General features: G+C 35.0%; 1 protein-coding gene across 1 annotated transcript in view; it reads right to left on the bottom strand.

Moving 5' to 3' along the window:
- Nucleotides 1-24,982, bottom strand: part of ari-2 (E3 ubiquitin-protein ligase ari-2) — a 338,226-nt gene extending 313,244 nt beyond the window's left edge. Inside the window, exon 1 of the mRNA XM_089592306.1 lies at nt 23,762-24,982. Within this exon, the coding sequence (XP_089448432.1) occupies nt 23,762-24,290 (529 nt within the window). The 5' untranslated portion in view covers nt 24,291-24,982. The remainder of the gene's footprint in view (nt 1-23,761) is intronic.

Raw genomic sequence — 24,982 nt, 5'->3', positions numbered from 1 at the left:
CGCTGCTAAATTATTTCAAAAAAATAATTCATGTTGTAATAAAGCGCACTATATTATTTAATTAAGTGCTGTATTAGTCTAAATGTAATTAATTTAAATGTATTTAAAAATGAAGTTGATTTCCAAGAATGTTTTACGTAGTAGAATGTATTACAAAGTAGAATGTTGCCATCACTTTTATTTAGCACACCACAGCAACATGCTACAGTTCACAAAAAAAATTATTTGTATAGTTAACATAAGTTTTTTTTATGTAATACAACGTTTGAAAATAAAAAAATATTTAAAAATTTTTTGAAGAACATTTAAAATGATTTACGTCCATAATCTGATCATAGAATTACGTCTAATCGCAGCAGACTTGTAAATTACATAATTTAATAAGTATAGTACACTCTAGCACAATAATATAAATTATTTTTCTGAACCATTGGATTAATGAAAAATCTTTGTTCGTTTATATAGGTATACCTATATTGTGAATTTCAGTGCTACCACGACCAAACTTGATGAAAAAAAATTACTTCCGAGTTGGCTGCTTCTTCAACCCGAACCTGAGTTGGCTCCTTTTTCAAGCCAAATCTGAGTTGACTGCTTTTTCGACCCAAATTTCGAGTTGGCTCCTTTTTCACCAATTATATGAGTTGGCTCTGTCTTTTACCGAGCCGTCGATATGTGTATGCATATGATGTATATATACAAGCGCCTATCACCCAATGACCCAGAGAGCTTACTGGCCACTTCATTCATTATAATATTGTCAATTAATAAAACAAACACCTACAACCTAATGATCCGGGAAGCTTACTGGCCACTTTATTAATTATAAAATTGTTAATTAATCACACAAGTGCCCATCAATCGATGAACCGGGGCGATTACTGGCCACTTTATTAATTATAAGATTGTTAATTAATAACACAAGCGCTTAGAACCTTATGACCCTAATGGCCGGCGGTGGCGCTAATAAAGAAGCGCTCTGAAGGTTGCGGTCGGCAGCAAACTTTTGACCATCGCGGCCAACGCTGATCGATTTTTAATTTTTAAACTTAATAGGAAACAAATATCAGCCAAAATTGTGCAATTTGGGACAATTTTGTTTTTGGTCAGTTTTTGTACGAACTACCTACATAAAAAATGATCTTACGTTGGTAAAAATCTTTAATATTTAGCATTACAAATAAATGAAAAAAAATCTAAACCGCACCCATGACAGCAGAAAACAGCAAGTGATATTTCGTAATCCACTAAATAATGCACGAATAATACCAGACAGCCTCTATGCTAAATTTTATTCGTGCACTCTGCCAAAATTACATTAAAATGTCCTATAAATATCTCTTTTCAAAGCAAAAAAACTTCTGCTCGAGTATACACAGTGAATGCTACGATTGACAATCGAAGCAGCTCTTCATTTATGTGCATTTGTGTGTATCCATATGTATATATTGTGATACGGTAGCCGGGGATTACGACTAGCGTGTCTGTGTGGTTTTTACCTTAATCTTTTTTAGTTATTTGTAGCAACACTCAGTATAATATTATGTTTAGATTCTACTAGGGAAAGGGACCGGGATTCAGCTGGCAGTGTACAGTGCGGACTGTAGCAGCATGTAGCGCAATATAGCAAGTATCGTGGATTAGCTTTTTATGACCTATGCGACGGCACTAGTCTGCTGCCACTACAATCAGCACTGCGCACTTCTAATTAAAAATAACACTTTGCGTCTAGTTGTGAACTGAGTGTTAATTAAAATCCACCTGATTACTGAAATATAAGATTCGATTGGCACACCACGAGGACGCTCCCTCTGATGTGGCTTACTAATCTATGTGTTGCTATACGTTACTAACTTCCGTAGGGGTGCTTCGGGTTGACTCTATTTAAACGTTTAGGGATGGGTAGTTATGGGAGGACCACTTTCACTCACTGTATGCACAATGCTAATATAACCTGGCGTCACCTACCAGTTCAATATTTCGGCCGGACTAATCGTCTTGTTCCCGGCGATGCTGCGTGCGTCACGGGCAGCGGAGAGCTTGGGCGACCTGGTTAACGTCGTCAAGGTTGTGTGTTGGCACTAGCTTGCAGTGTTGCGACTACTTAGTGGCTCGGCAGGCGAGAGTCTAACGATGCCACGTCGTGCAGCACCAGTACCAGCCTCGCAGCGAGCCCAAGTGTCTATCCTTGTCTCGCCGCGCAGGCACAACGTACTCTCTACGGTCTGCCACACACACCACCCAACACGGCCTCACCGGTCGACCACCGCTACCAAGCTATCTCCCAATACACTGACAGCTATCGCTCACGGACCTACAGCCTACTTTCATGATATTTCTCATGTACACATTACTAAGGTGCCTTTGTAGGACCACGGGAGGGAGAGTCAAGCCGAGCTCTTAGATTGTTTGTATTATTACGGCCTCCGGGCCTTGTATCGAAATTCCGCGTGTTATACTTAGTAAGCCACATACACGAGGGAAAGAGAGAGCTATATTTGAGACTCTCGCCGTTTATTCGCGATTATAAGGGCTCTGTGACGTGCTTGTACACACCTTTGCTTCGCCACGTCACAATATATATATACGTTTCTTCTAAATGTAAAAAACCATTACTCCCTCAAAACTACACTCTCTTAACACTAAAAGAACCAACAAATATACAATATATACGTTTATTATAAACTCAATGAACACAAATTTTGACACTAGGCGACAAGAATTCACTTATGTTGTCACTGTTATGAAAGATAATACAACAGTACCCTGTCCATGACCATCAAATGACATTACCATTAGTATTAGTATTACTCAGGTGAGATCTCAGGTAACTATCTCAAGTCAAAAATTCACCTAAGATTTAAAAAAAAAGTATTTTTACTATAAAAAAAATTCAAAACTAATTTTTCGATACAGCGTGCGCGGGGGCTTGATTGTCAGCCATCTGTTGTGGCTCTAAAGATCTCGATTTACACACGCTACTCACATCTCGTGCTGTGCACTCGTGCGAGTGCATGTGTACGTCGAGGTCTTTGCAGAGCCACACTAGATGGCTCACAATCTTGTTCCCCGCGCACGCTGTGTCGAAAAGTTTTATACACAACACGTGCGAGATGTTATGTGACTGACACACGTGTACGTCAATTGCCTTCCCCGCACACTATTATCGTAATGTACTATTACAGTATTTAAGGTTTCATGGTTGATGTTACCGTTTGGACGGTTCATCAAAAACCTATCTTTAAAAGTGTTTTCTGTCAAAATATTTAAAATTGAAATAAATTTCTTACATTTTGAGGTAAAATTTTAGGTGCTTTATTAGATGAGATGCCCACTGAGAAATTGAGAAATTGATCTCATTTTTATAAAATACGCATAAAGAACTTTAAAACTTGTGTTTTTCGATATACATTTCTAATGATGACACTAACGAAGCAACTTTAAATACTGTAAAATTAATTCTTAATTTTTTTTTTTTTTAGTGAGAATACTTTTTAAGAAATCTTAGTTAAGATCTCAGGTAAATTTTTGACATGAGATAGTTTCCTGATGCGGCTCTAGGGCAATGCTATTGGTACGACTGCACCGGACGCTATCGTGGGAGGAGGGAGGTACCGAAAGCGCAACTTAAAATTTTTCAAATCCTTTAAAGACGTTCACCAGACAAAAAATTTTGTGATACATTTTACCATAAATTTATAAAGATGTTTGTTATGAGTTTGGAATGTTTCTCTGTCACTTTCACAGAAAAAAAATGTGTACTATTAGACTATAGAGGTCCAGCTTTAGAGAGTACCAACATGCATTGAACGCATACAGTATAGCTGTCTGTGCGTAGCTTATCCAACTTTTGACTCGTACAGTTTCAAGCAACGCTGTAGTATCTGAGCCCAGCACTTGGAGCGTATATATTGCATCCTACAACTGAGCTGTCAGCTCGTGATCGTACTTATATCATGTCTGTCCGCATGATAGCACGCGAATGCATCCGCAGTCTGCAGTATCCACTTACAGTATGTATGTACATATGCCATACTATAGCATCGATAGTTGTAACTCGAGTTCGGAGAATGGAACGTAAATGCTCCTAGCTTTGGACTCAGAGAGTACATCGTTGCTTTGAACTGTATACATGTAGACAGTTGTACTGCATGCATTAAATCGATGTTTGTAAGCTCACAATGAAAATTTTTTTTCGTGTAATGATCGTAGACGTGGCATCTTTTTAGTTTTCTATTAAATGTACATATTAATTTTTTAACCAGCGGTGCATGAAATAAACTATTTAAGAGTAGATTAGTTACACTACAAAATAAAAAAAAACACTGAAAGAACTATTAGGTACACACAGCAAACAACAAAGAAGTAAACAATTGTGCATATACTGTAGTTTTAACCTGCTCAAGCACTAACACTGAATACAAGTATCCAAAGTATTTATAACGAACATGCATTAAAAATCGTGAGGGTTATCGATATTGGTGCACGTAAATACAGCTTTATAATTAAAAACCACAAAAACAATCAACAGCAAGTAAGCGTAGTTTCTTTACAGCTACTGTGAAGCATTAAAACGAAAAGCTGTCCTACTGTCTGCAGGTGCATGCAAGAGTACCTTTACAGGAAAAGCGCACCAAGCGAAACACGTACCGCGAAGAGATTGCGAATTTAAAACAAACAGGTCTTCGGCTACAAAGTACACGTTTTTATGTACAGGTATATGGGACAAAGGGAAAAGCATGCCTTTAGAGTGGATCATGCTAGTAACTACCATGTGTGTGTGTGTGTGTGCATGCACGTGTGTGACTGCGTGTTGTGCGTGTAGGAAAGTAGGTTGAACGGTTTTGCATGAAAGTGAGTAGAGTACGAGCCACGCTGGTTACCGAACACGCTCGCTTCTGTACATTAACTACACGATTTCTGATGTACAAAATAAAAGACATTACAAACTATAGAAGCCATCATTGATTGACTACAGTTCTACCTCATCCTTACGAATACAACACACGTAAGTTGCCAGACTTTTCATTATGTGTGTGATTACTAGCTGGCTTCTACATACGTTAAATACATTAGAATAAACTCTGCAAATTAATGCGTACTTCAAATAACAGACTCAAAAAAAAGAAAGAGTTATAGTAATGCTGAGCATAACTTCTGCCACACTATGTCCTTGTGATTGTAAATCAGAGCTCCTTCTTGACTTAAAAAACTTTTTCGTGAACGAGTGTCTCACGCGATTAACTTTGAGGACAACTGGCTCTGGACTTAATTAAACTGCAATTGGGATCATTTCACGCCCTTTGTGTCAAGAAAAATCCAGCCAGCTTGAGACGGTGTGCCCTGGCATTTTATTCTCCAACCTAAACTCCATCAGTACGTAAACAATAAGCAGCCCGTATGCATTTGCAACCAGCTTTCGACATTGGACCTTTTTTATTTTAGGTGTCTACGCTCAGTGAGCAAGCTGCTCACTGGCTAGTATTTTCAACGAGCAAAGGAACAGGCATTATCCAAATAAACTAAATTACGTTGCGTTGCTATATAATATACATACCGAATGCAGAATCAATACATAATAATACAGTATAAGTATACGTCACACATTCACATGGTGGTAACATTGAAATTTTAAATTTAGTAAAGGTGAACTATTGAGATTTAACTCGTGGTTTAATAGTCTGCCGAAATTTTTAATTTGTTGACTTCCAATGCTTCTAAAAAATCTAGTTTTTTACTTTTATGACATATACATTAGATATCATAGTAATCATTAAAAACATGGTTACATTCTATCACATGACTAGAATAAGTTGATTTGTCAGTCATATTGTTAAAAGCACTTCTATGTTCTTTGTCTCGTCTTTCGAACGTTCTACCTGTTTGGCCAAAATGCAATTTATTAAAATCTGGTGTACCACAATATCTCTTGCAAACGCCTGATTTATTTTCTTTATTGATTTTGTCTTTGTTATTTTTTGTTATTTTTTGTGAATTTTTATTTGTCTTAAACGCTAAATTAATATAATATTGTTTAAAAAATTGAGCAATTTCATAAGTATGTGGACCGGTGTAAGTTAATACGTAGTACCGACGATCATGATACTTCACGGACAAGTGGAAGACGTTTTCTATAGCTTTTCCAGTCTTACTTTATTGAGTATGTTTTCTATGATAACCGGGTTATAACCAGTGTTGAATGGTAATTGTTTAATAATGTTTAATTCATCGTCAAAATCTGACAGCTCTAAAGGTATTGTTAAAAGTCTGTGCACAAAACTGTAAAATGCGGCCATTTTATGTGAATATGGATGTAACGATTTATGGTGAATGATGATATCTGTTACGAAAGTTTATAGTAAACATGAATGAAACTCGACCAATATTTTTGATGATAGAAAGGTCTAAGAAATTAATTTGGTTATTATTTTTGATTTTTAATGTAAATTGTATGTTACTATGTAACCTATAATTAAACTTAAAGAAAATATGCAACTGTCTTCGAGTACTCGTCCAACAAACAATAATTTCGTCTAAGTATCTATGCCAAAACAATAAATATTCATAGAGTGTTTTTGTTGTTGATGCGAATTCACATAGCTATATTAAATCACAGCTATGAGTATAATTTCGACTCGTTTATGTCAATAAAACTAACGTGGATGTTTCAATCTGGAAAGAAAGGATTTATTTTCGATACGCAAAAAAAAAGAGAACGCAATTAATAAACGTTCAACAATGTGGCTGTTTATTAAATGCCAAAATAAAAACAATCATGAATCAAAAATCTCAATACAAAAAACATTACAATGTTTGAACTTATTTAATAACGAAGAAATATCGCCAATTCTTATAAGCTTTAGATCGTTCGAAACATGACCAAAATTAAAGAATCTTTAGTGAACTCAAAGTGTTTGACATTGTTATCGATTCTTTTAATTAACAGGTTACTTAATCAACAAAATAAACTTTGTCGATACAACAAACAAAAAAATGGAAATAAAAATTCAACGACTTACGATACGAGTCGTACTCAAGAGGAGACAGTTTAGCAAAATTCAGCAAATTAACGAGCAGTACAAAAGATCTCTAGCAGTAAAAACTATGGTAACTGATTCAGTAGCTAAGAAATAGCGGCTACTTGCGAATGAAGCTGAAACTAGCAGACAAATTCCAGCAGAGATATCGTCAAATAACAAATCTTTAAAAAACCCTTAAAAAAAATCAGGTACCTTTCTAATTCAGTAAAATAAAAGGGTACCTGTCTTAGTTTTAAGGATACTCAAAGTATAAGTTGTTATTCGACGGTATCGCTGCTGAAATTTGTCTGCTAGTTTCAGCTTCATTACTTGCGATCAGCTCAGTGACCCAATCAATTAGCCAACCCACTTCTCGAAGGGTACGAAGCGCTCCTTACCGCTGAAAAGCCTTCTCCTGATTGAACATGAGTAAAGACTTTATTTTTTTTTGGTCAAGATCGTTCATAAATATGTATGCAAGTAACGGACTGATTGGTTCACCCATAATCAGACCATTTTTAATAGAATACAATTTACTTTGAAATTGTAAATAATTATGACTAAGAGCTGTTTCTAACATTAGTAAAATTTCTTGGTCAACAAATTCATTTATTTTATTTTTGCGTAATAGATTATCGACGATACATTGTATTTTGCGGATTGGTATACTCAGAAAAGGATTTTTAACATTAAACGAAAGTAATATGACGTTATATGGATAATTTATGTTCTTGATTTTCTTGACTAATTCAATAGAATTTTTTATACTCAAAGTTGATAAAAACCACGTATTAAATAAAATGAGATTAATTAATTTCTTAGATACTTGACATCATGAAAATGTATTATAAGATGCAACCGGACGGATATGAAAGCTGTTTATATGTTATTTTATTGAAAAGTAAAGTTTTAGGATTTGTGGATTTATGAAAATTATTCGTCTTTGAAACATAATCCGCACGGTCAATAGCAACTACAGTCTGTCCCTTGACGGAAAAATGTTGTTCTAATCAGCTATACCGAAAGTGATGAGCATAGAAAAATAACGTATAGGTCTTTAGATTTCTGCAACCAGTCTCATATTTTTACATACTTTTCTGCATCACCAAAAAACCTGTGACGAGTCGGTTTTATAACTATACTAGGACAAATTTTTCAATAGCGTCGGTACAGGATTTTTCTGTACCATGGATAGTCTATTCTTTATATACTGCGCACGGCTTTCTTACTGCGCATAGTGAGCGCGCTGATACAGTAGAAAGATGTACGTATATATGCATGCATGTATGGAATTGTCACTGTGTCATTTTGTTTATATGTTGCGTGAAATGTTTGGCTCAATGATTGTTATTTGCGAGTGAAAAATAGTTATGCAACACGAAAGTGACTACAAGTGCTTACTGCACTAATCACTACATTTTATGTAGTTATACTCATATCTATATATTTTATAATATGTTGTGGTAAATACTGAAATTCTAATCCATTGAATTTTTGGCCAACCACTGCCGACAAAATGGATGAATTTTTTTTTTTTTTTTTTCTCAATGTAAAATGTTACAACTCAGAGGATGTTGGTTATTCCTCATTTTTTTAGGTTATTCGTTGATAAAGCTAATTTTAATTGATCGGTATACACGTTAAGGTTGATTCTCCAAACATGTCATGGTAATTTTTTAATTTCAATATTAAAACTAGCTAGTTACTAATATTTCTGCCTCTTCATATTGATTCCCTTATTTACATTGAAAATAAGTAGTGCGTTAGGTTTATAAACGTTTATCTTCAAAATACACGGCGAATGTATTTGAAATATGCATGCATTAACAATACAATAAATACACACCCACACACACGTACGTGAGATATAGTACATACATTATATGCATGCATATAAATCCGTACATGTTGATGAATATCCGTTACAAGTAGGTACAGTTACAGACATTCTCCACTGGCCAATTACGTTTCTGTGCTGGTACAGAAAAAATCCGTATCACGCATCCGATTTCTACGCACTAAGCATAAGGAATAGTTACACTCAGTAAGGTAGTTTAAAGTGTACTACCGCTACAAATATACCTGTACTAGTACATATTTTTTTTCTAAGGAGTATTGAAAGTATTTGTACTAATATGTAGAACCTGTTTTTTTGGTAACAACAGTTTTCTGTGTTATCTACTCGACTGATGATAACATCATGTATTATTGTTTTCTTTCAAATGCTTGAGGCTGTGTAAAGATAATGTTTACTAATCGGAGAACGATTTAACGCATCCTTTATAAGGCTTGCCAATATGTTTTTCTTTTTCTGAATTGTTAAGAATTGTATCTGGCAGACTATTCACATTTTTTAGAATAACTTCACATTCAACAGCTAATTTTTTTTTTACATGAATGTAGTCATCGACGTTGAAGTTAAATTTTAAACCTTTTCCAAGAAGAGTAATTTCATTATTGGTAAATGTTGCATTTGACAAGTTAACAAATCTGTCAGCATACTTAAAATTAGTGAAACTGTTATGATTAATACTGTTATGTCTATAATAAAATAATCTTTCATTAATAGTTAATTTCGAGCTTTTAAACCTTTTTAACTTACTATTTTGGCACATATATTTTTTTTTACAAGTTCATTCACTTTTGAACTTACGACACAATACACAATGTCAAATTCGATACTAATGAGTCTATGTAAAAATTCTGTATGAATAAATTTCAATACACGCTAATAACGTCTCTCTGGTTGTATTGTTTTTTCCTATATTCTCGTAGCCACTTTTTGGTTGCTACGCCCTTAGCTTTTTTCAATGATGATGAGTGCGGCCAGTGATGTTTTATAATCGGCTTCACCGAGCCAATTCAGCAGAGTGGCACAGGTAGTGCGGGGTCAGAAAGCGAGGATGCAGAAATAACCAACAGGAAATAGGGTTAAACTAAAGACTTGTTAAATGACACTTTTCTAATTAGATACAATAAGCGACTCTTGCACGTAGAGGCACAAAGCAGTTGGCATCCAGCTTGTCTGCCCCTCGCGCTGCCTCTACGAGCTCACGCGTAGTCAACCGTTCTCTTTTGACGTCGCTACTCAACGACCGTCCCATTTGGACGTCGTGTCTCAACTAACGTACTGCGCGTTTAGACTGCGACTAGGGTTGCCAGGTATCCGGATTTAGACAGACCAGGGATAAGTAGGGAGATTGCCAGTGCCTATGTTAAAGAGTGTGCCGATGTTTCGGCGCTGATTTGAGCGCCAATCCATCGTGGCCAGCAGAGGAACTATGCACACGTTTTCTATTGGCTGGCGGCTTGTAGGCTCGGCTTGCAGGGAGAGGTAAGGGGAGTTGAGTGAGGGAGACTTGAGAATTTAAATGTGTGCATCGGTGATGGAGAGAGGAGAAGCTAAACCTATATGTATATGCATACAACGGGCTTTATATCTATAGATATAGTTGTACACTGCTTATACGGAAAAGCGCTGTGCGTATTACTTTTCTCGCTTTTCCTCCCTGAAAGAAAGATAAGCTTTTAAAATGCAGTTGATCACTTGTTCAACTATAATGAACAAAAACATAATTGTCAGGTTATTAGCAATTTTATTTTTTTTTATTTTTCAAAAAATGACAAGTTCAACGCAATTGAAATATTATTTTGCTTTGTTGATAAACGAGCGCCTTTATCCAAATAATCCAGTGCGCTCAATTGTTCTTCACTTTTATGATAAGTGAAATTATTGAATAATAAATTAAGTCGTTCACCACGACACAGTAAGCTCCAATATTTTTTTGAACTAAGTAATGTTATTTATTAATGTACTGAACACCTTCACCCAAACGCCCCATTGCGCTGATATCTTTATTATTTAATTTATTTATTCTTTTTCACCATTATTACATAGCTTAACGGTAGTAATGCGATAAAGCTTCACTAAATCTTAAGCTTCAAAGCTTTATGATAAACATATGTAACTTTTAGTCCTCCCCTGCCATATGCTTTGATAGCTCAGATGGCTAGAGCGTGAACGTATACTTTAGTTTTGAGGCTCCGGGTTCTAATCTCACTCGATGCATATTTTTTTTTTTTTTTTATTATTACAACATTACTTTAACTGTTCCAGACTTGTTTTTCATAATTACTAACGTTTTTTGTTTAACCAGTGACCAAAAAGATTTTTTTATTTGTTTCAATATTTGTGTATGATCCAAGAAAATTTTTTTTCCATTCACGGCTAAAAAAATCATTGGGTGCATTAAGTAAAAGCTTTTTAAGTGCAGTGTATAATTCATTCAATTATAAAAACAAAAACATAATTGTCAAGTTATTAAAATTAATTTTTTAATTCTGTATATAATTCAAGTTTCTAGAAAATAAATTAGCATTATCAGTTATTCCTTGCCAATTTTAAAAAAGCATACAAGACATTTCATATCTGCTCGGTGCCAACCGTATGTATATATATATAACAATACTAGCGTTACTACCCACAGCGCTGTAGTTTTTTTCTCAACCGCGTCTGTTTTGTTTTTATAATACTGATTGACGGAGCTGTCGATGGCGTGAATCAGTCTTGCTTAGAGAGTTTTCTAGCATTAATCATATATTACCGTGACACTAATTTTTAGTTATTAGTATTCAGTGTTATGCCGTTTTTGGCAACGATCACCTCAAGACGTTTATACTTCATCATAGGAGATTTATCTTAGCAGGGAGATTGTTAATTACGTTTACTTTCTGACATTCATTTTTTTGTTTTTTTTTGTTTTCCACAATGCATGCGTTTAGTATACCTGCTATTTTCTTGCTGTGTTTTATGACTGTGTAACATTTTCCTGCCGTTGTATATACTTGTTGTTATAGTTAAAGTGAGTAAAACAGAAAAATGGAAAACAACAGCGTTTATGCAAGGTGCCAAAATTTTCACTGCCACAACGGCCTTCACAATGGACATATGTTGGGTCGATTCCCTGCAGACAAGAAGCGACAATCTGTTTGGATTACAGATTCAGGTATTTCTTGATTACAGATGTAAATGTGTGCTTATATTAATTAATGACAAGTAGTTTGGTGATACGGCAAATGCAGATGTGTGTTTTCGTGTGTATTTCTGTACGTTATAAGTTGTTATGTACACTCGCCACGGCTTAATTCGTGTTCCATATGAGAAAAATAACTGCCAGTGTTGCTGCATATATTTGCGCTCTTCTCATCTTTCAGAACTTTTCTCTCGATAACTATGTGATGTACGTCCGTAAGACACAAAATCACCTCAATCTCAAAGTAAAAATTGTAAAAGAAAAAAACGTAATAAAAATAATTTACTGTATTTATAGTATACAAAAATTTTTTTTTTAATTTTTAAAAATGTTCAAAAAATATGTAAAAATCGTATAAGCAATTACATGTATTGCAAGTCATAAATTAAAAATAAATAAATAAAAATTTTTTTATATACAAGAAAGCTAATCTGCTGAAATATACTAATTTTTAAGTTTTTTAAAACATTTTACAAAAAAACTTAGTTTATAAAATAAATTATTAATTCATTAAAAAAATTTATAAACAAACAATATTAACTAATAAACAGTAATCAAAACTTTAAAAAAATCAAAAATACACTTAAAATAAATGACGAACCGCACCATAAGTATAAGTAATTGAATTTGCAATAGCGGGAGCGCTCATAGCAGAATGGGCGAGGGCCTCGGCTAGTGTGCAGGAGGTCAGAGATTCAAATCTTTTTGGAAACTATTTTCTGAGGTGTTGTATGGTGTGAATGAAAGCGGAAGTATGTCAAAGGGGGTGGGGTGAAGGGGGAGTGTTGTATAGGTGCGTGTACTGCGTGTGCGATAGCTCCAATGTGTATGTGTGTCGTGTGCGCGTGCGAGTGAGCAACGAGGATAGATAGCGAGCGGGCAAGATCGGGAGATATAGGGTCCGAGAGACTCGAGTCGATTAAGAGAAGTCAGTCCGGTATACGACCTTACAAGTACGAGAACGGGCGCGCACTACCTTACACATTTCTGTATTTACCATTACACTTACCTATAACAAATAATTACTATAATATAAAGTGTGGCTTATTCTCTACACCTACGCCCAGCCCTTACGAATACAATAGTGGCGCAGTCGGTATAAGTTTTTTTTATAGTAATAAAAAGTTCCTTTACTTACAAATTCAATACCTACATACATACGCCACAGCACAAGTTATAGTGTGCTTACATACATACATACAAAGTAAATCTTTACTCATATACGTGCAAGTAGTAAGAAGTCATTACAATGACGAACGAAGGAAATACATCCAGTACAAGTACAGAGGGAACATTGAAACTGATACAAGTGCCGATTCAACCTTTCATACCCGATACATCGATATGGAGCCGTTGGCTGCAAAGGTTTGAGGGCGCACTAAGAATCATGAAAATTGAAGAAACGGAAAAGGCAGCGTACCTCCTGCATTACATCGGCGAAGAAGCTTACAATAAGCTTGGAGACCATTTGGGAAGTGATGATCCATACGCTAAAACTTTCCAAGAAATCAAAGACACTCTAAAAGACCTTTACGAGCCTGCAGCTTTAGAGATTGCTGAAAACTTTAAATTCAATTCCCGGAAACAGCAACCAGGCGAAGACATACAGTCTTTCGCTGACGCTATAAACAAGCTAAGCATCACCTGTAATTTCGGAAATTTCAAAAACACCGCATTACGCAACCAACTAGTATACGGACTAGCTAACAGACGTATACAAGGCAGATTATTGGAAACCAAAGAGTTGACCTACACCAGAGCCATGCAAACAGCTTTGGCGATGGAATTATCGGAAAAGGAAACAAATAGACTCCAACAAAGCTCTAGCTCTGTGGACTATTTACACTACAATACACGAGCAAGTAAGAATTCTAAGAAGAACATACCCAAAGGTACATCAAATCCTGTATACAAGAAATCGATGACTCATAGTAAAATTTATTGTTTTAAGTGTGCGGGGCCACACAAAGCAAATGCCTGTAAACTCCCACCGAATATTATATGTAACTTTTGTAAAAACAAAGGACATGTTGAAAAAGCATGCTTTAAAAAAAGAAATGCAGTACATGAAGTGCAACAGGAATCCAGTGGACAAAGTTCAAGCGAATGTGATGAAGTAAATTCTTTTGAAGTTGAAGACATTTTCAACGTAACGGACCTTTTATCGGAACACGCAGCAAGCAGGAAGAAATATCAAACCACACTCATCGTAAACGACAATCCGGTGACCTTTGAAGTGGACAGCGGAGCAGCCGTCACATTAATGCATAAGGACCAAGCGTTTAAGTTAAATAAATACGATGCGCTTTGTAAAACTAAATTGCGGTTAGTGTCTTTTTGCGAATCAAGTATTGGAGTGCTTGGCTATATGAAGGTAAGAGTGAGTGTGGGTGATATTGCGCTTGTGTTAAATATATACGTTACCGATTTTAAGAGAGAACCTCTTTTGGGCCGATCGCCAGGAAGAAGCCTTCATCAAAGCGAAAGAGGAATTTATTAGTGAAAAGTGCCTGGCTTTCTACGACCCCGGACTCCCACTGATTCTGGGAACAGATGCGAGTCCCTATGGAGTCGGAGCGGTACTGTCCCATCGATACCCGGATGGATCAGAGCGCGCGATTCAGTAAGTGTCGAAAAAGCTGAATCAAACGCAGTGCAAATATAGTCAGATTGACAAGGAAGCATTTGCGATAGTTTTTGCCGTTAAACGCCTGTACCAATATTTATCTGGGAAAAGGTTTACTTTGATTACGGATCACAGGCCTTTGACGAAAATTTTCTCTAACAGCAAAGGGCTGCCGGTTTTCAGCGCAATGCGCATGCAACATTACGCTATATTTTTGCGTGGGTTTCAGTTTGATATTATTTACAGGCGCTCTGATCTACACGGAAACGCCGATTGTTTGTCGCGTCTGCCCGTATATCATAAAGAGGATAACAATAACACCATTGATGTTCTAGATGCATTTTTTATTGACCAGAAACAAAATTTACCGGTAGACGCGAAGATGATTAAAACGGCATTAAAAAACGAGCCAGACTTGAATAAAATATATACGGCTCTGCAACAAGGCATTGAGTTATCTCGTAAAGATACATGGGGTGTAGAGTCTAAAGATTTTGCGTTAGAGCAGGGATTATTAGTACGTGGTCACAAAGTAATCATACCCAAAAGTTTGCGTTACACATTACTAAAAGAATTACATACAGGGCATTTTGGCATCGTTAAAATGAAAAGCCTCGCTTGTAAGTACATCTGGTGGCCAGGAATAGATCAAGACATTGAGAAATTAGCAAAAACTTGCTCCAAATGTCAATTATTAATGAACAATCCAAGAAAAGTAGAATTACATATCTGGGAGCCACCAATTGAACCTTTTCAACGCGTACACATCGATTTCGCGGGACTGTATCTGAATTATTTTTTATTTATTTTAGTTGACGCGTATACAAAATGGCCTGAAGTTCACGTAATGCAAAATATGTTAGCAGAAACAACCGTCAATAAATTGAGAGAAATTTTCGCTATTTTCGGAATTCCGCAAATCATTGTTTCAGATAACGGTCGGACTTTTATATCAAAAACCTTCCAAGACTTTACGAAAGAATTGGGTATAGAGCATAAATACACGGCACCGTACCATCCCACCAGCAATGGCCAAGCGGAACGTTTTATTCAGACAATAAAAAAATCGATAGCCAAAGAAAAGAATCACAAAGAGTTAATAACAAAAATACAAATAATCCTTGCTCAATACAGAATCACACCGCATACTACAACAGGGAAATCTCCCTCGGAATTGATGTTTAACCGGCGTATTAATTGTAAACTAGATTTATTGAGAAAGGAAATTAACGTGACTGAATGCACTCATTCTGGTAACGAATGTAATTTTTTTACAGTGGGTGAAAGAGTGATCGCTAGAGATTACGGCAAGCAAAAGTGACAAATAGGTAACATAAAAAAACGCGTTGGACATTTGCATTACGAGGTATTACTACAGGACGGCAGAGTATGGCATAGACACGTCGACCAATTACAAGCTGCCCCACCCACCGAGCAGACAAATGAGCCGAACTGGGATTTCGATCATTTTGTACCGTTCGAAGAAATGATCGAGGTCTCTCCTCATTTACACTCTCACCAACAAGAATCGTCCAATAAAGCCCCAGGAGCTGTACCTGTAGCAGGATCTTAACCTACCGGGAACAATAGAAAAAGCCGCGGACGAGGTAGAGGTTTGAGTTTGGATACAACAGGAGCAGCTGGAAGTCGTCCACAAAGATACAGAACAGCACCTGTGTATTTGAGGGACTATGAATGTAATTTTAATTAATTGGAATTATTTGTATCCAGACGCCATCACGCGCATTCTTTTTGTACAGAGGGAAGTGTTGTATATGTGCGTGTACTGCGTGTGCGATAGCTGCAATGTGTATGTGTGTCATGTGCGCGTGCGAGTGAGCAACGAGGATAGATAGCGAGCGGGCAAGATCGGGAGATATAGGGTCCGAGAGACTCGAGCCGATTAAGAGAAGTCAGTCCAATATACGACCTCACAAGTACGAGAACGGGAGCGCATTACCTTACACATTTCTGTACTTACCATTACACTTACCTATAATTAATAATTACTATAACATAAAGTGTGTCTTATTCTCTACACCTACGCCCAGCCCTTACGAATACAATAGGGAGTAACATGCAAAATCCACTTCCATTACACATTTTCTCAAGGTCACCAATCTGAAATCGTTGATTTACTCTCACGCATAACGCGCCTACAGAAGTATAACTTCAAAAGCGGAATTTCTTAAAACTAATGAATATATTTCCCAGAAAAATTTAAATGTTAGTTGAACGTAACAATCCTAATAGTACATCATAAGTTTTTAAAAGCAGACTTGTGCTTAAGAACAGCATGGATGGGGTAGATATATAATCCACAATCATTTCAAGTGTAGGATTTTTCCGTTTAGAATAAAAAATACTTAAAATATTCAGATAATACTTTTACACTTTTGGCTATCATTTAAGTAAATGATAGACGCCATTCAATCAATCAAGAATAATTTTAAATATCGAAACTGATTGTACCAGCCATAAATATTTCTTATAACAGATAACACTACAACGAAATTCTGGGCACCGTCTTCCAAGCGATCTGCGGGAATTTGTGACGGACATTTTAATGATGCTGATTTAGTGAAAGACAATACCGGTAAAATAAAGAGTTTAAAACGGAACAGTACTCCTATTCATTGGCAGGCTCCTGAAGCAAAAGTTGTTTATGAAAATTATATTCAAAAATATCACGTAGCCCACACACAGCAGCGATCTAAAGTAAAGAGTACGGCACTTACAGAAACAACGGCTTGAGTTGACAATGCGTCTTCAGCATCATTTAGTAATGCTGATGTCCCGTCAGCTAATGCTGATGGGGCATCAGAATCGCTAAATGAATGTCAAGGCGTTCAAATTAATCCCATCGAAAAAGCATCAGTTGATTTCCATATCGAACAAAGTGTTGCTGTAAATAGTAAACAAACTTTTGGCGTGAATGACGTAGTAGAGGAAATTTCGGTTCTCAGAAAAAGACCAAGCGATGTAACGTATCCATCCGGTATAAGATTATTTTTGGATTTTGAAGATGTTGAGAGTAATGAAAAATAATTAAGTTATGAGAGGGACAATCAAGAGAATAAGACTGAAAAATTTGATAGTCGCATCAACAATGTTTCTAACGTTTGTAATGTTCCAACGACAAATTTTTAAAAGTCTGATACAACTAATTCTTCTTCAAATATAACTGATACAACTTCTTCAAAGATCAAATCAAAATCTACTTTACTCAAAGCTCGACAGATGATTCTTAGACTCCGGAAAAGAGTTGCAGATTTAGAAGACGACAAAGCCAAGTACCAGAGATTAGTTAAAAATTTAAAACAACAAGTTGAACGTAAGGAACACTCCATCCAAAATTTAATGAACACAGAAATTCGTACCATCGACGACATCTTAGAAGGCAAAGGTCTTTCTAAAGCTGCAACTACTTTAATTAAAATGCAATTAAAACGAGACAAAACCGAGTATAATGAAGAAGAAAGAAACCTTTGTAAAATTATTTATCATCATTTAGCAGCGTGTTACAGTCGATTGCGGGACCTTGAAGTGCAGTTTGCCGGAGAATCAACGGTTAGAGGGTGGGTCGCTGAATACGATGTTTTACCGGGATTAAAGAATGTAGTATTGCAAATGCTTGATAATATGCTTACGTCGTTACCTCCTGAAGAACACGTGTGCGCTTTGAAATTCGATGAAATGTCTATAATATCCGGTGAAGAGTATTCGAAAGCTCAAGATTTAATTGAAGGGTTTGTTGATATGGGTGAAAATCGAAGGGGATCAAAATAAGCAAATCACGCGTTATTATTCTGTTTGGATAGTATAAATGCGAAAAATCCTTGGCGCCAATTATTATCTTATGGATTTAATGAACATGGCGCATCGTGCGAAGAATTATATGATATTTTGTTGGAAACATTAAGGGCTTTATTTAAGATAGGAGCGAATGTTAAGGTCATTGTTTGCGATTAGGGTTCTAATAATCAAAAACTTGCTTGGAAATTACTAAATTTATCCGTTAAAAGAAACTTTTATTCATCTTGATGATCGTAAAATTTATGTAATTTTTGATTGGCCTTACCTTATTAAAAGATTGCTTGTTCAATTGAGATCTCATAGGTGTATATATATGTAAATGATGAAATTGTCATGAACTTCAGAGATATACTTGAGACGTGGAAGCTTGACTCAAATAATTGTACATCAAACGTATTAGGATATTTAAATCAAAGCCATTTCACACCAAACAATTTTTAAGTTATGAATGTTAAATCAGCTATGCAACTGTTGAGCCGTCGAATGGCTGCTGCTTTTTATACTGCTTCTCAGGATCCTCATAGGTTGGCATCTGATACTGCGGCAAAATCTGTATAATTTATCGAGACGCTAGATGCAGTAATAGATGCTTGCAATAGTTGTTCTTTGCGCACAGTTGATAAATAGAAACGCCCTTTATCCAATGACAATCCAGAAATCCTGGAACGCTTAAAGTCATTTATTGATTGGTCTGAAAAATGGTATACTGTGGTTGTAACTAAAAGTTCTACAGGTAAAACTTTTATTAGACGCTCAAGACCACCTTGTTCTACTGGTTTACCATAAACAGTAAGAACCTTAACTTTACTTCATCAAGATTTAAATTCAGATTTTCCTAACTTTGCGCTCGCGACAGGTCTTTGCAACCAAGATAGCGTTGAACATGCTTATTCTAAATTTCCAGGAAGATGCGGTTTTAATTTTAATCCTACCTGTAGAATGTATCGTTTAAGTTTTAGACACGTCTTATCAACCGATGATATTGGTACCAGTAAGCAAGGTAATATTATTTTAAATGAAACTCACTCATCGGTTTCATTGAGTGCAAAACCTGTAAATACTAATGAAACAACATCGTTGGGTACAACTGAAAACAGTGAACAATCAAATTTTTATTTAAATTTTCATCCACATGTAGAAGAAAGTGTTATGTTACCTGAATATGACTCTGCTGAAGTTGACGAAATTAATGAACCTTTAAATGTTGCTGAAATAATGCAATCAATTGTATCAATCGATTCTAGTACAGCGCCAGATTTCGAAGAAAAACACTTGTTCGAACAAAATTCGATTACATTTCTCAGTGGCTATGTGTATAAAGCGTTGCTAATAAAAATAGGTGTTCTGATTGTGAAAAAATTATGTGTAAGCTTTTGACAGAGCAATTAAGTGACAGCGAAATATATTTAGAAAAAAGGGAATATCCTCATTCAGATCCGAATTTGCTCAGCATCACTTATTTAACTAGAGCGAGTGATTACTTTGTTAAAATAATAAGTTGCCAGTTGTATGCTTTTAACGATCACCACGTAAATGTTTGGTATCGAAGAAAATGGCTTTTAACTTTGAAAGACATTGTCGAAAAATACACGAATGAGAAATTTCCTGAATGGTTTGATAAAACCAAAAAATGTTCCAACCACAGATTGTTTGCGTTAGAAAAGCCGTTATTAGTCAAAATTTATTGGAAGACAAATGATCATAATCACAGTAAAAGGCATGATTTAGATAATGAGTTTGTCACTAAAAATAAGAAATTGCGAATCGTAAAACATCGATAACATGTTGTATATATATGTAAATATTTATTTTGTAGTCTTAAGGTAATTAAGTGTGATAGAAATATGGAAATATTTCATCATTCTGGCATCTTATTTTTCAAATAATTTGTAACAAAATATTGTTGAGTTACATATGTTAAATTCTATTACTAGTGCTAAATAAAGTAAGCGTACTGTATTTCATCGTAGAAGAATCGTACAGCAAAATTTCATATTTTAGTTTGCATTATAATTAATGGGATTAACGAATTCTTGAGTTGCTCGAAAGTATTCCAAAAAGTAGTTTTAAACTTTTTTTAAAAATTATAAACAAAATACTTCTTTTTTTATCTTTTGTACATTAAAAATGATTGATTAGTATGTCTTAAAAAGTCATGTAGAAAAAATTTCTTGTTTTAGTGCAAAAGAATGTAAACTTTTGGTGTTGTATAAAACATTTTGTTCACTACACGATATTTATTATTTTTATAATTATGTACATAACGTATGCGTCACTGAGAATTGTATTATATTTTTCAATTCGAGTCGTAAAATAATTGCATAGTGAAATAATTAGAGTGCTTTCGGAAAACAATTTAACTTACAAATCAGTACTTCAAATTATAAGAGTTACAAAATATCGCAGTTTTTATTAATTCGTTGTACTACTTAATCAGTAGTTTCCATTGTTTACTTTGTCTTAGAGTAGTATTTTCAATAAATTCGTCGAGCACTCAACAAACATTAAAAAAAAAACAAAAAAAAACGGGTGCGTAATGTGGCCACATTTAGTGTGCCAGTCTCAAGCCCGGAAAAACTACAGAGAGAGCGTGCATTTTTTCATAATAACTTATTACAGGTATTACCACAAACAAAGCTATAATGACCTTCTTTTTTTATAACTACTTCTTCATAAACAGTAATTTAAAAATTTCTTTTTGGCCACTGGTAAAACAAAATACCTAAGTAATCATGAAAAAAAAAGGGTTAAACATTTATAGTAATGATGTAATAATAAAATAAAAAAATTGCTCCGCGTGAGATTAGAACCCGGAGCCTCAAAACTAAAGTATACGTTCACGCTCTAGCCATCTGAGCTATCAAAGCATATGGCAGGGGAGGACTAAAAGTTACATATGTTTATCATAAAGCTTTGAAGCTTAAGATTTAGTGAAGCTTTATCGCATTACTACCGTTAAGCTATGTAATAATGGTGAAAAAGAATAAATGAATTAAATAATAAAGATATCAGCGCAATGGGGCGTTTGGGTGAAGGTGTTCAGTACATTAATAAATAACATTACTTAGTTCAAAAAAATATTGGAGCTTACTGTGTCGTGGTGAACGCCTTAATTTATTATTTAATAATTTCACTTATCATAAAAGTGAAGAACAATTGAGCGCACTGGATTATTTGGATAAAGGCGCTCGTTTATTAACAAAGCAAAATAATATTTTAATTGCGTTGAGCTTGTCATTTTTTGAAAAATGAAAAAAAAAATTGCTAATAACCTGACAATTATGTTTTTGTTTATTATAGTTGAACGAATGATCAACTGCATTTAAAAAGCTTATCTTTCTTTCAGGGAGGAAAAGCGAGAAAAGTAATACGCACAGCTCTTTTCCGTATAAGCAGTGTACAACTATAGCTATAGATATATAGCCCGTTGTATGCATATACATATAGGTTTAGCTTCTCCTCTCTCCATCACTGATGCACACATTTGGATTCTCATGTCTCCCTCACTTATCCCCCCTTACCTCTCCCCACGAGCCGAGCCTACAAGCCGCCAGCCAATAGAAAACGTGTGCATGGTTCCTCTGCTGGCCACGATGGATTGGCGCTCAAATCAGCGACGAAAAATCGGCACACTTTAACCTCAAAGTGGATCATGGATGACTTTGTTAAAAATATTTTAGTGAGTTGGAAATTACAATGTCTCGCTAATATTTTTTTATGAGAGTAAAATTATTCAATTACTTATTTATTTACATGAGATAATACCGTACTTAGTGTTCATATAAACTTACCTAACGCAGTAGAAGGAGATTTTACATGGCTAACATACTTGAGCGTAGGTTTTACACAGACGTGGTACGGGAAAAAACCGTACCAAGCTATGAAAAACTCATAACTAAGTAAAGTAGAGGATTTTCAATGAACTCGGTCTTTCCGTGAGGTTTTAGACGGACCTGGTACGGGAAAAACCCTAACCAAGCTATTAAAAACTCGTAACTGAGTGTAGTAGGGGATTTTCAATGAAAAAGGTCTTTCCGTGATGGCAATCTCCCTACTTATCTCTGGCCGGACATATCCGGCTTTTCACGGTCACGTCCAGCCAAATACGTTCATGTCCGGATTTGTCCAGCTTTTTAGCAATTGACCGCCTATATCAACGACAAACAGACCAACAATTAATCACGCATCGCCAAAATACCATCTGTTAAGATACCAAATAGTCGATAACGATCAATGTGAATGTGAAAGGGACCAGGGTACCTCTGAACAAATTTTCTGGTAATCTAAATTATTTGAAACGAAAAAGAAATATATGAATGAAGAATTTTATCGAGTTTAGGCCCTGGTCACTTCTCCATATATAAAATCTGTAACATCTAGCCAACACTAATATGTAACCAATAATGTAATAATGTGCCCTACTGAAACAAGGCTATGTGTAATGGTTAACAATAAAGCCAAAAAATAAATACACTACGTCAGCAGGTACTTATTAAAAAAAAAAAAAAAAAAGAAAAAAATCAATACTCTCTACAATAGACCTTAATGTGATACACATCATTTCAAAATTTATTTAGAACATCGACATTTGCATGTAATCAAAATATAAACATCTGTACATAATTGTAGCTCCTAATTCTTCTCAATAATCTGGCCACTCTAGTTTCATTTACTGGCATTGTAGAGACTCAATTGCAAAATCAAAACAAAATTATAATAATAATTTAATCGAATGTAGCTCTAATTTCCTGCACTTATTGTATTATACTTATTTACTCACATACTTATATCAATGTAAAATAGTGCTAAAATCTGTATACTTCAGTTACTACCTAAAGCACGTCTGCTGCTATATCATGGCTGTGTAACTTATGTTCTGCCAATAAAAACCATTAAAAAAAAAAAAAATCAGTAAACACATTTTCTCAAGTCTTCTAGTAGATATTTTGTAGACTTCTAATGTCCCTGCTCCAAAATTTCCCAAAAATGTCTTTTGGATAGACATTAGAAGGCTCAAAGACATCTTCAAGAAATCTTGAGAAAATGTGTTTAATTGGAAGCAAATACGATTCATTTTCGAAACTCAACATCAACAAGAAATATAATTGGAGATATGTTTAAGCGTATAAATGTACGCTTATACAGATTTCGACAACTAATTCATAAGGTCTTGGAATGTCTTACTGGTTGTTGACGAATCATTATTACCAAAAACTTAAAAAATTAAAAAATCGTGGGCATGAAGAATTACACTTGAAATTATTTACCTGTTGATACCCCTTGACGAATTTGAGTCTCAAAATGTGTACACCAACAATTATTACAAAAGGCGTGCCCACAGTTTAATGTACTAAAATTATCTGTAGGAAAAGTTGTGCAGCAAACTGAACATATATTATTTCTTATCTTACATTGAATATTACAAGATTGTTCAATTAAATCAGTGAGTTTAAAATTTGAGTAACAAGTGAAATTTATTTTACTATCCTGATATTTCAAGAGAATGTCTTGTAATGCCCATTCATGTAAATGTAAAAAAAGCTTAGCTATGGATGGAGTAATTTCTAAGTGAGCTCGCAACAACTCAACACTCTCATTTAATAGTATTTCCACATCTTCCACTTTTAAACATTCATATACAGCATATTCAGGATCTTTAAGATACGGACTAACTTCTATATCATTGTCATTTTCTTTATCCCAAGGCTGGGTATTATAATAATCTTCATAAGCAGTATCACCACAATCTGAATCAGAACAATCCATATCACTTTCACATTCAACAAGTTTAGACATGATTCAATGTTTAAAACATGCTTTTAGTTTACACTTATTCTGCACTGCACTGCATGCTCCTCAGTGCCCTAAAACGACGCACAAAGAATTCTAAGTATCTAAATGAGTCTAACAGTTCCATGTGTGTGTGCATTTCCATTTATATATGCATACACATATATGAATACACGGACATTTATGTATATATGGACATTCATATTTGTAATACATCATTTCTATTCATTAAATTATACTATTAAAATTTTTGGTTGAAATCAGTAAGATGAAAATTTAAGTGCATAGTATTCAGGTATGTTCAGAAAATCACATCATTATTACAAAGTATTAACATGAAGTAAATAAGAATTGAAGCTGAATATCGTTTGGACGTCAATTTTAAACAATTAAAATTTGCTAGACGTAATGAAGATGTACAACAATTGGCATCTATACAACACAATTACTTGAATATAAAAAATATCAGCATTGAAAAGATTAACAAACACCTATATTCTTCTATTTCGACTAATTAAATATAAGTCAACATGTAAAACACCAATGCATCATCATGACGCACCATGGAGTTCTTTACTAAAAACGTTCTGCTACTTTTTGAGATTTTTAAGTTTAATAATAATAATAAACATATTCTTTTGACTTCATCAGAGTAAAGGTCAACTAGCATGGCACTATGTAGGGGAGAAGTTTTACGG

This window comes from Copidosoma floridanum, unplaced genomic scaffold (assembly GCF_036245765.1).
Source record: "Copidosoma floridanum isolate Cflo_tuat_1 unplaced genomic scaffold, Cflo_Japanese_pri ptg000016l, whole genome shotgun sequence".
Classification (NCBI taxonomy): domain Eukaryota; kingdom Metazoa; phylum Arthropoda; class Insecta; order Hymenoptera; family Encyrtidae; genus Copidosoma; species Copidosoma floridanum.
The sequence above is the reverse complement of the archived record's forward strand: the minus strand, read 5'-3'. Positions and strand labels throughout refer to the sequence as shown.